The 13,066-nt window shown below is 49.5% G+C and overlaps 1 protein-coding gene across 1 annotated transcript in view; it reads right to left on the minus strand.

The window, feature by feature from the left end:
* Positions 1 to 11,362, minus strand: part of znrf1 (zinc and ring finger 1) — a 51,447-nt gene extending 40,085 nt beyond the window's left edge. Inside the window, exon 1 of the mRNA XM_037450521.2 lies at positions 10,096 to 11,362. Within this exon, the coding sequence (XP_037306418.2) occupies positions 10,096 to 10,489 (394 nt within the window). The 5' untranslated portion in view covers positions 10,490 to 11,362. The remainder of the gene's footprint in view (positions 1 to 10,095) is intronic.
* Positions 11,363 to 13,066: the final 1,704 nt, after the last annotated feature.

The following is a 13,066-nucleotide window of genomic DNA, read 5'->3' on the forward strand; positions in this document are numbered from 1 at the left end:
GAAATTCAACCCAAAAAATGTCAACCTTGACACACCAACATCCGGGACACTAAGGAAGAGCAATCGATTCAAGATCAGGAGCGTGCGTCAAGCTAAAGGAGCGAGCACCCAAAACACCTTCGGCTTCGGATTGTAGCCATGTCCAATAATAACGGGGCTTTAACTTCCTTTTATGCCATCAGTGTGGCAACGTATGAAGAAATACATAAAAGAACACATAATGTTCACCCTGAACCAAAACGTTTGCTTGCCACTGACGATATACAATTTTATTACAACTATACAAATCACCTAGATTCCTATAAGCTCGGTTGGCTGAGTGTGTAGCGCAGCTGCTTGGTGGCACAATGTTAATTTTCGCGACACGGTTCGAATCCCGGTTGTGGCGGACTTTTAATAAATGTTCTTTTATGTATTTCTTCATACCTGGCAGTGACGTAGTGCTCACTTATACAATCGTAATCGCTGCAATGGATATGTGATGCATTTTTGAACATTTTCAGCACAATATGTTTGCAAATATGTGACGACTCAAGTGACGGAGGCAGACAACACCTGCCTGCCGGGGGAAAACAAACACGCCACCGTAGCCAAACCAGTAGTTCAAAAACCAGTAGGCACGTAACACTGTCACTGAAAAATGGGTTCTCGTTTCAGACTTTATGAGCAAATACAGGATCCCTTTGAGATCAATTATAAAGCCTCGCATTAAGACGTACATCCCTTTATGTAAGACTCTGCGCTACTTGCAGGTCGCTGTGTTGTGCCAGACCCTCAATAAAGTTTACCCATGGTCATGAAGACTCATTTAACGTTACGTGGACTTTGAATGCCGCTTAATACCCAACTGAGATCGGCTTGTGCCGCTCAGAAAAAGGATCCTTCCACCGACCACTTTCCGCACTCGGCGCTACTGCGGTTATTCCTGCAGGTCCTGTCGGGTTTATGCGTCTGCACGCTCCGTTAAAGCCGCTGCCCCCACACTACGATACAGCGGCTCATGTGCCTCTTCAAGCGCGTTCCTGGATTCAAAACTCCACCAATCACTCCTAACAGCTTGTCGAAGGATCTCAGCATCATTAAATTATTTCAAAACTAGAAGAAGAGGCGTATTGTGAGCGGCTGAACGCTCTCGTTTAACTTCGCTTTGTTCATGTCCAATACAGTCTGTTAATGTACAAATGTCAGCTGTCTATTACGGAATCTTACAGACACAAACCACACTGATTGTCAGGTCGCCACCCTCAGGAGGCGTCGGTGTGTTGGCACCAACCAGCACTCGAGGGGGCCGGACGTCAGCACGGAGGTGAGAGCAGGGCCCAGCTGCGTCTCATCCACAATCACCCCACCTGTTGCTGCCTTCCAATCAGGGGAGGTATTTAGGAGCGGCCCCGAAGCTTCTTCCCCGCCGGATTGTTAGTCTTGTTTGTGAGTCAGACCGACAACTCAGGTCGAAGAACAGCAAGAAGTCAGAGGCCGCTGTTCTAAAACTAACCAGTGTCCTGTCTTCCTCTTTTTCACCCAGGCACCTGGACGGGCCGCATGGCCCACGCACCTCCCCGGGAATCCCGCTCACTGTTTTTCCCCACCTCTGGAATCCGGGACCGCCGTCACCACCCCGTCACCTCCTAGTCCGGTGCCTCCTTTTCACGAATAAAATACATGGTGACTAACAAATCTGCGTTTGGGTCTTTTCCAGTGGAGGCAATACGTGACAGAACAATCCGGCCAAAGACATGGACCCAGCAGATCTACAATCTGTCCGCGGGGCCGTCACCAATCAAGGAGCCCTGCTAGATCAACACAGCCTAGCACTTCAGGAGATCATGAAGGGACTACAGGAGCTCTCAACCAGTGTCGCCGGGATACAACACCGACTCAGCGCCCCGGTTGGTCCTCCGGCTCCGGCTCCAGATCCTGCTCAAACACCGCCAGTGCCAGTCCCTCCCTACCATCGGGAGCCACAGGTTCCTACCCCGGAGAGGTACGATGGCGACCTCGGCAGCTGTCGAGCCTTCCTACTACAATGTGGGTTGGTCTTCGACCAACAACCAACTTCATTCGCCACGGACGGGTCAAAGATTGCTTTTGTGATTGGACTGCTACGTGGAAAAGCCTTAGAGTGGGCCTCAGCGGTATGGGAGACACAGAGTAATGTGGCAAGTACCTACCCAATGTTCACCTCAGAGATGCGTAAATTATTTGACCACCCAGTGCGTGGTAGAGACGCATCCAAGAGACTACACGCGCTGCGGCAAGGTACCCGAGGCGTCGCAGACTACGCCATTGAGTTCCGGACGCTAGCCGTTGAAAGCGGATGGAACGATGAGGCCTTAGAATCTGTTTTTTATAACGGATTAAATAGCCAGATCAAGGACGAATTGGTTTCATACCCTGAACCAGAGACTTTAGAGGATCTGGTTCAATTGGCAATTCGGGTAGATAACCGATGCCGGGAGCGACAGAGAGAAAGGAGGCGCAGCGAGTCACCCCTCCCCCGAAGGGTAGCAGCCTCATATTCTGTTGGAGGGGGACCTCCCAGGTACAACGCCAGATCACCAGCGGGGACCAACAATGAAGAGAGGCCCGAGCATGAGCCCATGCAACTAGGCCGATATCACCTTGACGAAGAGGAGCGGCGGCGCCGGTTTGACAACAACAGCTGTCTTTTCTGCGGGCTACAAGGACACTACCGTTCCTCCTGTCCTCGGCGCTCATCAAACAGGAGGGCTCGCTAGATGTGGAGAGAATACTAGCGAGCCAAGTACCCATATCTCTCAACCCCCGGCCCAGAGCACCACTGCACGCCACGCTCTCAACAAAAGGTCAGTCTTTTCGATTTCAAGTTTTAATCGATTCTGGGGCAGACGACAGTTTTATTGATGCTGATGTGGTGAGACAACTGGGCCTCAACACCACTCCTCTGGAGGGGGCTGTTGAGGCTGCTACTCTTGACGGCAGGCTGCTGGCCAGGATCACCAGCCGAACCGAGCCCGTTAAGCTATTTATTTCAGGTAACCACCAGGAAGAGATCAGCCTGTTAATTATTTCCTCCCCTAAGATTCCGATCGTTCTAGGACTTACGTGGTTGGTTAAACACAATCCGGTAATCGACTGGCCAGAGGCTAGGATAACCAACTGGAGTAAATTTTGTCATGCTCATTGCCTGCGGTCTGCAAGTCCGAGACTAGAGAACAGCCAGGGATCCACCCAATGCGCGGCTGACCTATCCCTCGTCCCCACTGACTACCATGACCTGGGGGAGGTTTTCAGTAAGAATCGGGCCTCATCACTTCCACCTCACCGCCCGTACGACTGCGCGATTGAATTAAAGTCTGGTTCCACGTTCCCCAGTAGTCGTCTGTACAGCATCTCTAAACCGGAACGGGTAGCCATGGAGAAATACATTAAGGAGTCGCTCGCCGCCGAGCTCATCCGTCCCTCTTCGTCTCCATTGGGAGCAGGTTTTTTTTTTGTCACCAAGAAGGACGGTTCCCTCCGGCCATGTATTGACTATCGCGGTTTAAACGAGATAACCATCAAGAATAAGTATCCGTTACCACTCATGAACGAGGCCTTTGATGCACTTCAAGGGTCCACAATCTTCACTAAGTTAGACTTGCGTAATGCATACCACTTGGTGAGAATTCGTAAGGGAGACGAGTGGTTGACAGGATTTAACACACCGTTGGGGCATTTTGAATATCAAGTCATGCCGTTTGGATTGACTAATGCCCCAGCGGTATTTCAGGGGCTGGTTAACGACGTGCTCAGAGACATGTTGGGACGTTTCGTATTTGTGTATCTTGATGACATCCTCATATTTTCTAGAGACCCCACCGAACACATTCAACATGTCCGCCTGGTGCTACAACGTCTCCTGGAGAACAAATTATATGCCAAAGCGGAGAAATGCGAATTTCATGCCGACACTGTTTCATTCCTGGGCTACGTCATTTCTGAGGGACAGGTGAGGATGGATCCAGCTAAGGTGGAGGCAGTACTTGGATGGCCTAGGCCCGACACGAGAAAGCAACTTCAGAGGTTCTTAGGGTTTGCTAACTTTTACCGACGGTTTATTCGGGATTACAGTAGTGTCGCCGCTCCCCTTACTGCACTTACCTCCTGTAGCAAACCCTACGTGTGGACCCCAGAAGCAGAGGGGGCGTTTGGGGAACTCAAGAGGCGGTTCACGTCTGCTCCCATCCTTGCCCAACCTGATCCGTGCCGGCAGTTTGTTGTCGAGGTGGATGCCTCTGACGTGGGGCTGGGAGCGGTGTTATCCCAACGCACCGCGACGGACGGTAAGCTCCACCCCTGTGCTTACTTGTCGCGTCGGTTGTCCCCGGCCGAGCGCAATTACGATGTGGGCAACCGTGAGCTACTGGCCGTCAAGGTCGCCCTAGAGGAATGGCGTCATTGGTTGGAGGGTGCGGAACTACCGTTTGTGGTTTGGACAGATCACAAGAATCTCGAGTACATCCGGTCAGCGAAACGCCTCAACTCACGTCAAGCCAGGTGGGCCCTGTTTTTTGGCCGTTTTTCCTTCTCCCTGACTTACAGACCTGGATCACGTAACACCAAACCAGACGCCCTATCTAGAGTGTTTTCCAGAGAGGAGGAGGGGCGAGAGCCGGACACCATCGTCCCCAAACACTGCTTGGTCGGGGCAGCCCTGTGGAGAATAGAAGACGAGGTAACCTCTGCCCTCAGAGTCAACCCGGGGCCAGGTAATGGGCCTCCGGGCCGGCTATTTGTGCCAGATAATGTGAGAACTAATGTCCTGCAGTGGGCTCATGGCTCAAGGCTGACGTGCCATCCCGGAGTGGCTCGGACCATGGCATTTCTAAGGAGACGGTTCTGGTGGCCAACCATGGCTGACGACACAAAGGGATACGTCGCAGCTTGCCAAGTGTGCGCACAAAATAAGGTATCTAATAGACCTAGCGTCGGATTTTTACGCCCCCTGCCCATACCACGACTCCCATGGTCTCATTTGGCACTGGACTTTGTGACCGGACTACCCCCGTCAGAAGGTAACACAGTTGTACTCACCGTGGTTGATCGTTTCAGCAAGTATGCCCATTTCGTTCCACTCCCCAAGCTCCCGTCAGCAAAGGAGACGGCCTCTATCCTTGTCAAGGAGGTGTTTCGCATACATGGGTTGCCTTGTGACCTGGTCTCGGACCGGGGGCCCCAATTTTCCTCGGCTGTCTGGAGAGCCTTCTGTAGGGCCATTGGGGCCACAGTCAGTCTGTGCTCGGGATACCATCCACAGACCAATGGTCAGGCAGAGAGAGCTAACCAGAAACTGGAGATATCTCTTCGATGTCTAGTGTCTGCTAATCCCGGGTCCTGGGCCTCCCAAATCTACTGGGCAGAATATGCGCACAACACCTTGCCCTCTTCCGCAACAGGTATGTCCCCGTTTCAATGTTTGTACGGCTATCAACCTCCCCTTTTCCCATCCCAGGAGAGAGACATCGCCGTGCCCTCCGTACACAGTCACATCCGTCGCTGTCACCGAACCTGGCATCGAGTCCGCGCGGCCTTGCTCCGCTCCTCTGAGCATTACCAACGGCATGCCAACCGCCACCGGACGGCCGCCCCGACCTACAAAGTAGGTGACAAGGTCTGGCTGTCCACTAAAGACCTTCCACTGAGGACGGAGTCTAGAAAACTGTCTCAGAGATTCATTGGCCCGTTCGTAATTGAAGGGGTCATCAACCCGGTTGCGGTCCGATTGAAGTTACCTAGGTCCCTTCGTGTTCACCCCACTTTCCACGTGTCCCGTCTTAAACCGGTCCTCCTCAGCCCCCTCCTGCCCCCTCCCCCGCGACCCCCCCCACCACGGATCATTGACGGTGCTCCGGCTTACACAGTGCGTAGGATTCTGGACTCCAGACGCCGGGGCCGGGGAACCCAATACCTAGTGGATTGGGAGGGTTTTGGTCCAGAGGAGCGGTGCTGGATTCCCCGCCGCCAGATCCTGGACGCCGTCATGGTGAGGGACTACCATCGCCGTCGGCCAGACAGGCCTGGTGGGGTGTCTGGAGACACCCGTCGGAGAGGGGGTACTGTCAGGTCGCCACCCTCAGGAGGCGTCGGTGTGTTGGCACCAACCAGCACTCGAGGGGGCCGGACGTCAGCACGGAGGTGAGAGCAGGGCCCAGCTGCGTCTCATCCACAATCACCCCACCTGTTGCTGCCTTCCAATCAGGGGAGGTATTTAGGAGCGGCCCCGAAGCTTCTTCCCCGCCGGATTGTTAGTCTTGTTTGTGAGTCAGACCGACAACTCAGGTCGAAGAACAGCAAGAAGTCAGAGGCCGCTGTTCTAAAACTAACCAGTGTCCTGTCTTCCTCTTTTTCACCCAGGCACCTGGACGGGCCGCATGGCCCACGCACCTCCCCGGGAATCCCGCTCACTGTTTTTCCCCACCTCTGGAATCCGGGACCGCCGTCACCACCCCGTCACCTCCTAGTCCGGTGCCTCCTTTTCACGAATAAAATACATGGTGACTAACAAATCTGCGTTTGGGTCTTTTCCAGTGGAGGCAATACGTGACACTGATGGCATGAAGAAGAGTTAAAGCCCCGTTATTATTGGACATGGCTACAATCCGAAGCCGAAGGTGTTTTGGGTGCTCGCTCCTTTAGCTTGACGCACGCTCCTGATCTTGAATCTAGAATCGATTGCTCTTCCTTGAGGTCCCGGATGTTGGTGTGTCACGGTTGAAATTTTTTGGGTTGAATATTGTAACCGTCATTTCTTTTGCGGCTGAATGTTTCAACAGTTTTTTTTTTTAGATTGAATTTTTTTGCGGTGTTTTAATGTCGAAAAACATTCAAGTACATAATTTCAATGCATAAATATTCAGTGCTAGAAATTCAATCACCTTTTTATTTCAACCCCTGATGGCACAGATTTGCTTCCATAAAATAGACATCTCTGTTTTCATCAGAAGACTATTGCCATCAGCATTCTTTAGCCTACACTCTACTATGTGATAATATCCACTAGCATTGAAAGTGTTAAATTAAAGTTTGAGGACAGTGAACTAGCAATTCAAAGGTTGGTTTCATCATTAATTAACTTTAAATGATTATGGATCATGTAAAATAAAATGGAAAAACAATATATATATTATCTGTGAATCTACAGTATATCTGTTTAAAAATAACTCGTAGTGAAAAACTTGAAACTCTGCTTCCCGCATCATCATTTGTTAACGCACTCCACATGACTGAGTGAGGTATGGGTTGGCGTTGTCAGCTGAAATTACTATCAGACAGCGCCTCATATTCTCAGAGTCAAACTGGGTCAAACATTTCTTTCACAGTGATCCTACATGTTTAATAGATTGTATTTTATATTATACAGAGCACCAGTTGAAACAATAAAACCATGTTAAGAACTGCCATTACTGTGACCTAGCGTGCTAAGTGAAAGGTCGGAAGCAGACGGACCGTTAAAGGTTTACCAGCGTTATTGACTCTAGGTTGATATTGGTAGTCAGGGTTGCCTAGGTTATAGGTTTGTGGGCACATACAGTACCAGTGAAAATTGAATTCGATTGACCGGATTCTCTCCCAATTACATCATCCCAATTACGCTTGTCCCTTTGACACATTTCCCAAGCATTTGTTTGTCTGTTTGCCGTGCGCAGCAAACAAGAAACCAGTCACTTTGACTGAGTCAAAAATGGAGCGGGGTTTTGGTTGAATTGGTAAGGTTTTATCTCCTTCCAATCCCTCCGGGTAACATATACTGTTTAAAATGGGACTCACGTTGCACATTGCACTCAAAATAGCCTGGATAGCTACATTCTCGCCACCTGGCATTGCCCACTTTTGGGAAAAAATAATCATTTCTGGCCTGCCTTGTCAAGAAAAATATTCTCATCAATTGGAAATCAATGAATAACACACACATATTTAACACTTGTCTAGGTATCCTTCCTTAAAATAAAAGAATAAAATAGCAATCTCTACTACACAAAGCTTACGTATGACAAGCTCCACATGGTTGGTCATTCGGCCTTTCCTGAAGCGGGACTTAGCGGAGGTTAATATGGTTTAAACTAGGGCTGCACGTTATACTGGTTCAAACAATATACCGGTATAAGATCTTCCTACGGTATGAATTGTACTGTTCATACCGGTATTACGCAATAACAACTGACATTGCTCTTCGACAGGGGGCAGATTTTTAGTTGCACACGTTGTGGGGTGCCCGGCGGTCGGAGCTAGTTGTCTTACGTGTGTTGAGATTGAGTAATAGTTATAACTTTATAACAACAATGAATGACCCACAACAAACTCTTTAACAGGGTAAAACACCACAACACAACAGCTTGTGACACAAACCATTTGTAACACTAATAATTGTACATATATAAAAATTACCCCGCTGAACTGCATGCTGGGTACAGCTCACAACTCGATACTCGAGCGACACAGGAGGAACAACCAGAGACCAGAGATGCACCAACACAAGGTGCATCTCTCAAGTTGAAGGAGAAGTGAGTTGTCTGAGGTTTTGACCCAATAGTCTCTATAATGGAGTTGTCCGTTCAGGGAGTTGAATGTGTTTCTGTGAGGAACTTTTACCCTTTCAGGTTGTATCTTCAGGTCCACGAAAGTTAATTTCACCTTTTGGTCGCCTTACAATGCATCATTCACTACTCTTTTGCTGTTTGTTGGCAACAGAAAGAAATGCTGAACTTCCACAAACCTCCTCTAATAAACCGTCTATGATAATGGCATTTGACATCATTCAGCGGATACTTTAGAGATTTATCTTATGTTTTGGGATTAAATGTATGGATTGTGGGTCCGTTGGTACTGTGACGTCCTGCAATGTAATGCCACTAACAAGACCAATAGCTCCTGACCCATTGTGAAACTGTGGAATTTGGTACAATGCTACTTTGAGTCAAATAAACATGTGTTGTTACGTGTGTATTTACTACCCCCCCCCCTCGGGACTTTTTATCTCCTCCCACTGACATAAAAGCACATCACAGTCGCTATGGAAATGTAGGCAGGGGAAAACAGCCGAGATGTTGACGTCCAACTTGCTATTCTCCTTCTGTGAGCCAGTCAGGGCTTTGGTAATGACAGCCTGGGGACCTGATTGAGCCTGCTGTGAGTGTCTGTGTGTGTGCGAGTATAGGTGTGTGTGTGTGTCTGTGAGAGAGAGATGTCTGTTTTTGTTTGTGAAGCGCGCACTTGGAAGGGAGCCAGCTGTGGCCATGGATTTGTTTGAGTGTGCGCCTGTATACCTTCATATGTGTGAGTTTGTGTGTGTGTGTGTGTGTGTGTGTGAACGGAGAGGTGAAGGTGTGTAAGCGTACAAACACCTCAACCATTTTCTCCCTCCTGCCTTGCTATTTTTCTCCATCTCTTCTCTTCCTTCCTTCCCCGGTCTCTCGTCCCTCCCTCCTCTCTGATCGCTAAGCTAATTGACTCAGCCAGATTTGGCAACAGGCGTATTAGTGTCATTTCACACAACAAGGGTGACCTATGCAGACGGCGCAGTGGTGACAGTGGAGACGGAGCGAGGACCTGCAATGTTGTGTTCACCAAATCCAATAGCTCACACAAACACACATGTGTGCACTTCTGCACACATACATTAATGAATGTACTGGTCAACACCTGTTCCTTGAGGCACATTGCAGTCGACCCGCTTGACGGGAGGACCCTGAGGGAAACATGTTGTTTTACACACAGACTCACTGTGTGCATCCTCACACTGGACGTCCCTTCAGAGTGATAAAATGCGTTGACAGCGCGCTGGCATCATTCCCACAGCACCAGTAAAGTAAACAAGGTGTGTGGCGGTTGTAGCTGGAGGAACGGAAATACTGGTCAAATGTCTTAGTATGAGGTTCTCTCTGATAATTAACCCGTCACTCAATGACCCATGGCTGTCAAAAGGACATTGTGGCCATTCTTCGTTTGGGTTTAGTTAAGGCTTAGGTTATAGTCAAGGTAAAGGGCGAACCCTTTGTGTGCACGAGTGTCCTCACAAAGATAAGTGTACGAGATTGTGTGTGTGTGCGTGTGCGTTTGGGTGTGCGCAGCCCTTACCGCTGTGCGCGCTGAACCAGCGGGGTGCGATGTGGAGGGGCAAGGTGTCAGCCAGCGACCCCCGGGACCCTAGATAGAGCACCCCGTCCGTGTGGTGCCCTCCAACACCAGTGTCCTGGTAGCCGTTACCGTGTGGGGCTGCAGTTGGGCGCCCTGACCTCCCTCCGGCTCGATCCGAGTCCGTTCCTCTCGGGGTGTAGAAGCCGAAGGGCACGGCGGGGCTGTGGTCGATGCCCATCCCGGCCACGGAGCTCACTGAGCGGCTTCGCAGGCCCATGGTGCCGCCGGACCGGTAGTGACCAAAGTGGGCCGAGGGTGGCACCGCGCTGTCATCCGTGGAAACGCCGGGAAAGGCACCCCGGGGCCGCCCCGCCGTGCTCTGCTTTCCCCCCATCCAAAGCGGGAGGCCAAATGGGTGGGGGCTGTGGGTGGAAACAGGAGGGGGCTCGACTCGATCCGCAAAGGTTCGAGAGAGCCTAAACAGGCGGTCGCCCCCCCTCCCCTCCCTTCGCTCCTGTCTGTCTCTCGGCCTGCCCGTCTGCGTGTCCGCGTGTCTCGGCAGGCTCGTCAGCTTTGACTCTCCGCAGACGCAACAGCCCGCTTTGCGTCTAAGCGGAACATGAGCCTTCCTACGACGGCCGGATTCGCCTCACCGCGGAATAAAAACCCTCCACCGAAACCGGGGGAAATGTCTGTCGGGGCTGAATGACGCCGAAAAGCCCGGAATGACACACAGCTGTAGGCTACACTCCCCTCGCGGTCCCAGGTGACGGGTGTATCATCATCGCAGGCGGGACGCGGCAGCAAAACGTTTTTTCCCGGCCGGCCGAGATCAAAGCGGCGCCGCAATGCTCGCTGCGCGGCTCGCGCCTCATCGGATGTCAGACATCGTGACAACTGTTGCTGTGTGTCTAGCCGCCAAAAGAAAAACGACAAAAAAATAAACAATAACGACGCCGCCGTCCTTGCTGTATGTCCGGTCCGGCGCCGCCCCCCTCAGATATCGGGGTCACGGTGACGCCGCTTCCCCTGCGCTCAGATCGGCGCGTAGCTGCTCTCCGCGCCGCCGCCGCCGCCGCCGCTGCTGCTGATCAGACAATGGAGGCGCTCGGTGCGCAATCCCGGATCATAAACACACACAGCGTGCATGCGTTCGTTCCCAATCGAGGGTAATGGCCTTGGAAATCGTCTGCAGTGTTAACGTTGTCTTAAGTTGTGAGGTGTGGCAGAGGACACCAAAGCCCAGGGTCAGCTGGGATTGGATTTTGTATTTTTTACCATGAATATGACTTTAACAATCGACTTCCTTTAGTTTTAATCAAAGAAAAAGATAATGCTCATGACAGAAAACATGGTATTTTCCATAAAGGGGCAATAGAAATAGAAATGTGAAAATGTTCTCGGTAGGGCAATCAAATTCATTTCAGCAAACATCCCAGGTTGATTTAGTGCATTACAATTACGGTATCAAAAACGCATTACTACTTTGCAATTACATATTTATTCCAACATCTCAAGTGCAGCCTTGTAAATATGAAATATGTAACTGCAAAGTAGTAATTTGTTTTTGATACCATCAACCTGGGATGTTTTCTGAAATTGATTTCATTGCGCTAACTCTGACATTTTCCACCAGCAGCCATATGTTAAATTATTGGGATTACTGGCTCAAATGTTTTGTGGGGGATTACTTACTCTAATCCTGTGCTTGTGTGTGTGTAATCATCACACTGTGTGGGACTCTTTGTTTCATCAAAATGGTTTTGACTTCTAGTTCTCTAAACCCAATAGGTATAGTAACGCATGTATTGTATGTATGCAACAGGTGTTAATCCGTCCATCTTTAATGACAGCAGGCCTAGAGATAGTGACCTCTCATCTTCACTGTAAAACGCATTTTGGAGGGTAGTAATAGTGCAAATTGTTAAAAATGTACTGGAAGTATATTAGTTAACGAACCAATGTATGGGTAACTTCCACCTACACCAGTGTTTCCCACACATAGACTACTCTGTGGCGCACCGCTACAGATTCAACACCGCTATTTAAATCACGCACTGTATTCGTTCAACTGCATTTCCTCCTCTGTTGCTCACGCGTCTCACATACAAACACACTATGGCGGCAAATCACTGTCAAAAATCAAACATCCGCGAGCAAATGTCCATCTCGCGATCTACCATGGTGACTGGCTCCGCCCCCTTACTGTCAAAAAGAATAACAGCGAGCGCGTAGAAAGCACCTTCGAGCGTAAGCAGAGACTATCTTTGCGACCAAGGAAGTTCACGTCCCCGGGCCGTGTGTCTGTATTATGCAAATCAGAAAACATGTTTCGAGAGCGAATTTCTTGCTTTGCAAGCAAAAGTGAAGTTTGTAAGTAAAAATATATAAACTGAGAACTAATTATTTGCTAGTTTTTCTTATGAAACTATTGTTTTTGCTCTCAAAACAATAACTTTTGCTCTCAAAACAAAAACTTTTGGTCTCGAAACAAAAACTATTGGTCTCGAAAAAAAACTCTTTGGTCTCGGATCCCAAACCTTTTCTCTCAGATTTTTTATTATTATTATAGTGGGCGGGGCTTTTGCCGCTGAATGTACCAGGAGTTTCTATTGGTGGATCGACTGAGTGCTTGGCGTCTGTTCCGCCATTAAACTCTAACGGGAGGCGACTGTGAGGAGCGAGACGGAGGTAAGCAGACTTTGTGTTTTGTCAAAATTATTTAAAATGAAGCAGCACTACGTTGTTTTCATGTTGTTAGTGTAGCGGAGTGTTTTATTAAGAACGACATGGAGGGCTGCTGTGTTGACATGAAGCCCCGCTTTCATGTGGGCTCTTGTTGTTCCCCCATTACTTACTACATAGATGTGTTAGCTTAGTCAGTGGCATCATGTAGGGAAGGTGAGGCAAAAGTTTTAATCATTTTCGATTAATTGATTACACTCAAACATTGATAATATCACCAACACTA

Source organism: Pungitius pungitius, chromosome 6 (assembly GCF_949316345.1).
Source record: "Pungitius pungitius chromosome 6, fPunPun2.1, whole genome shotgun sequence".
NCBI lineage: Eukaryota > Metazoa > Chordata > Actinopteri > Perciformes > Gasterosteidae > Pungitius > Pungitius pungitius.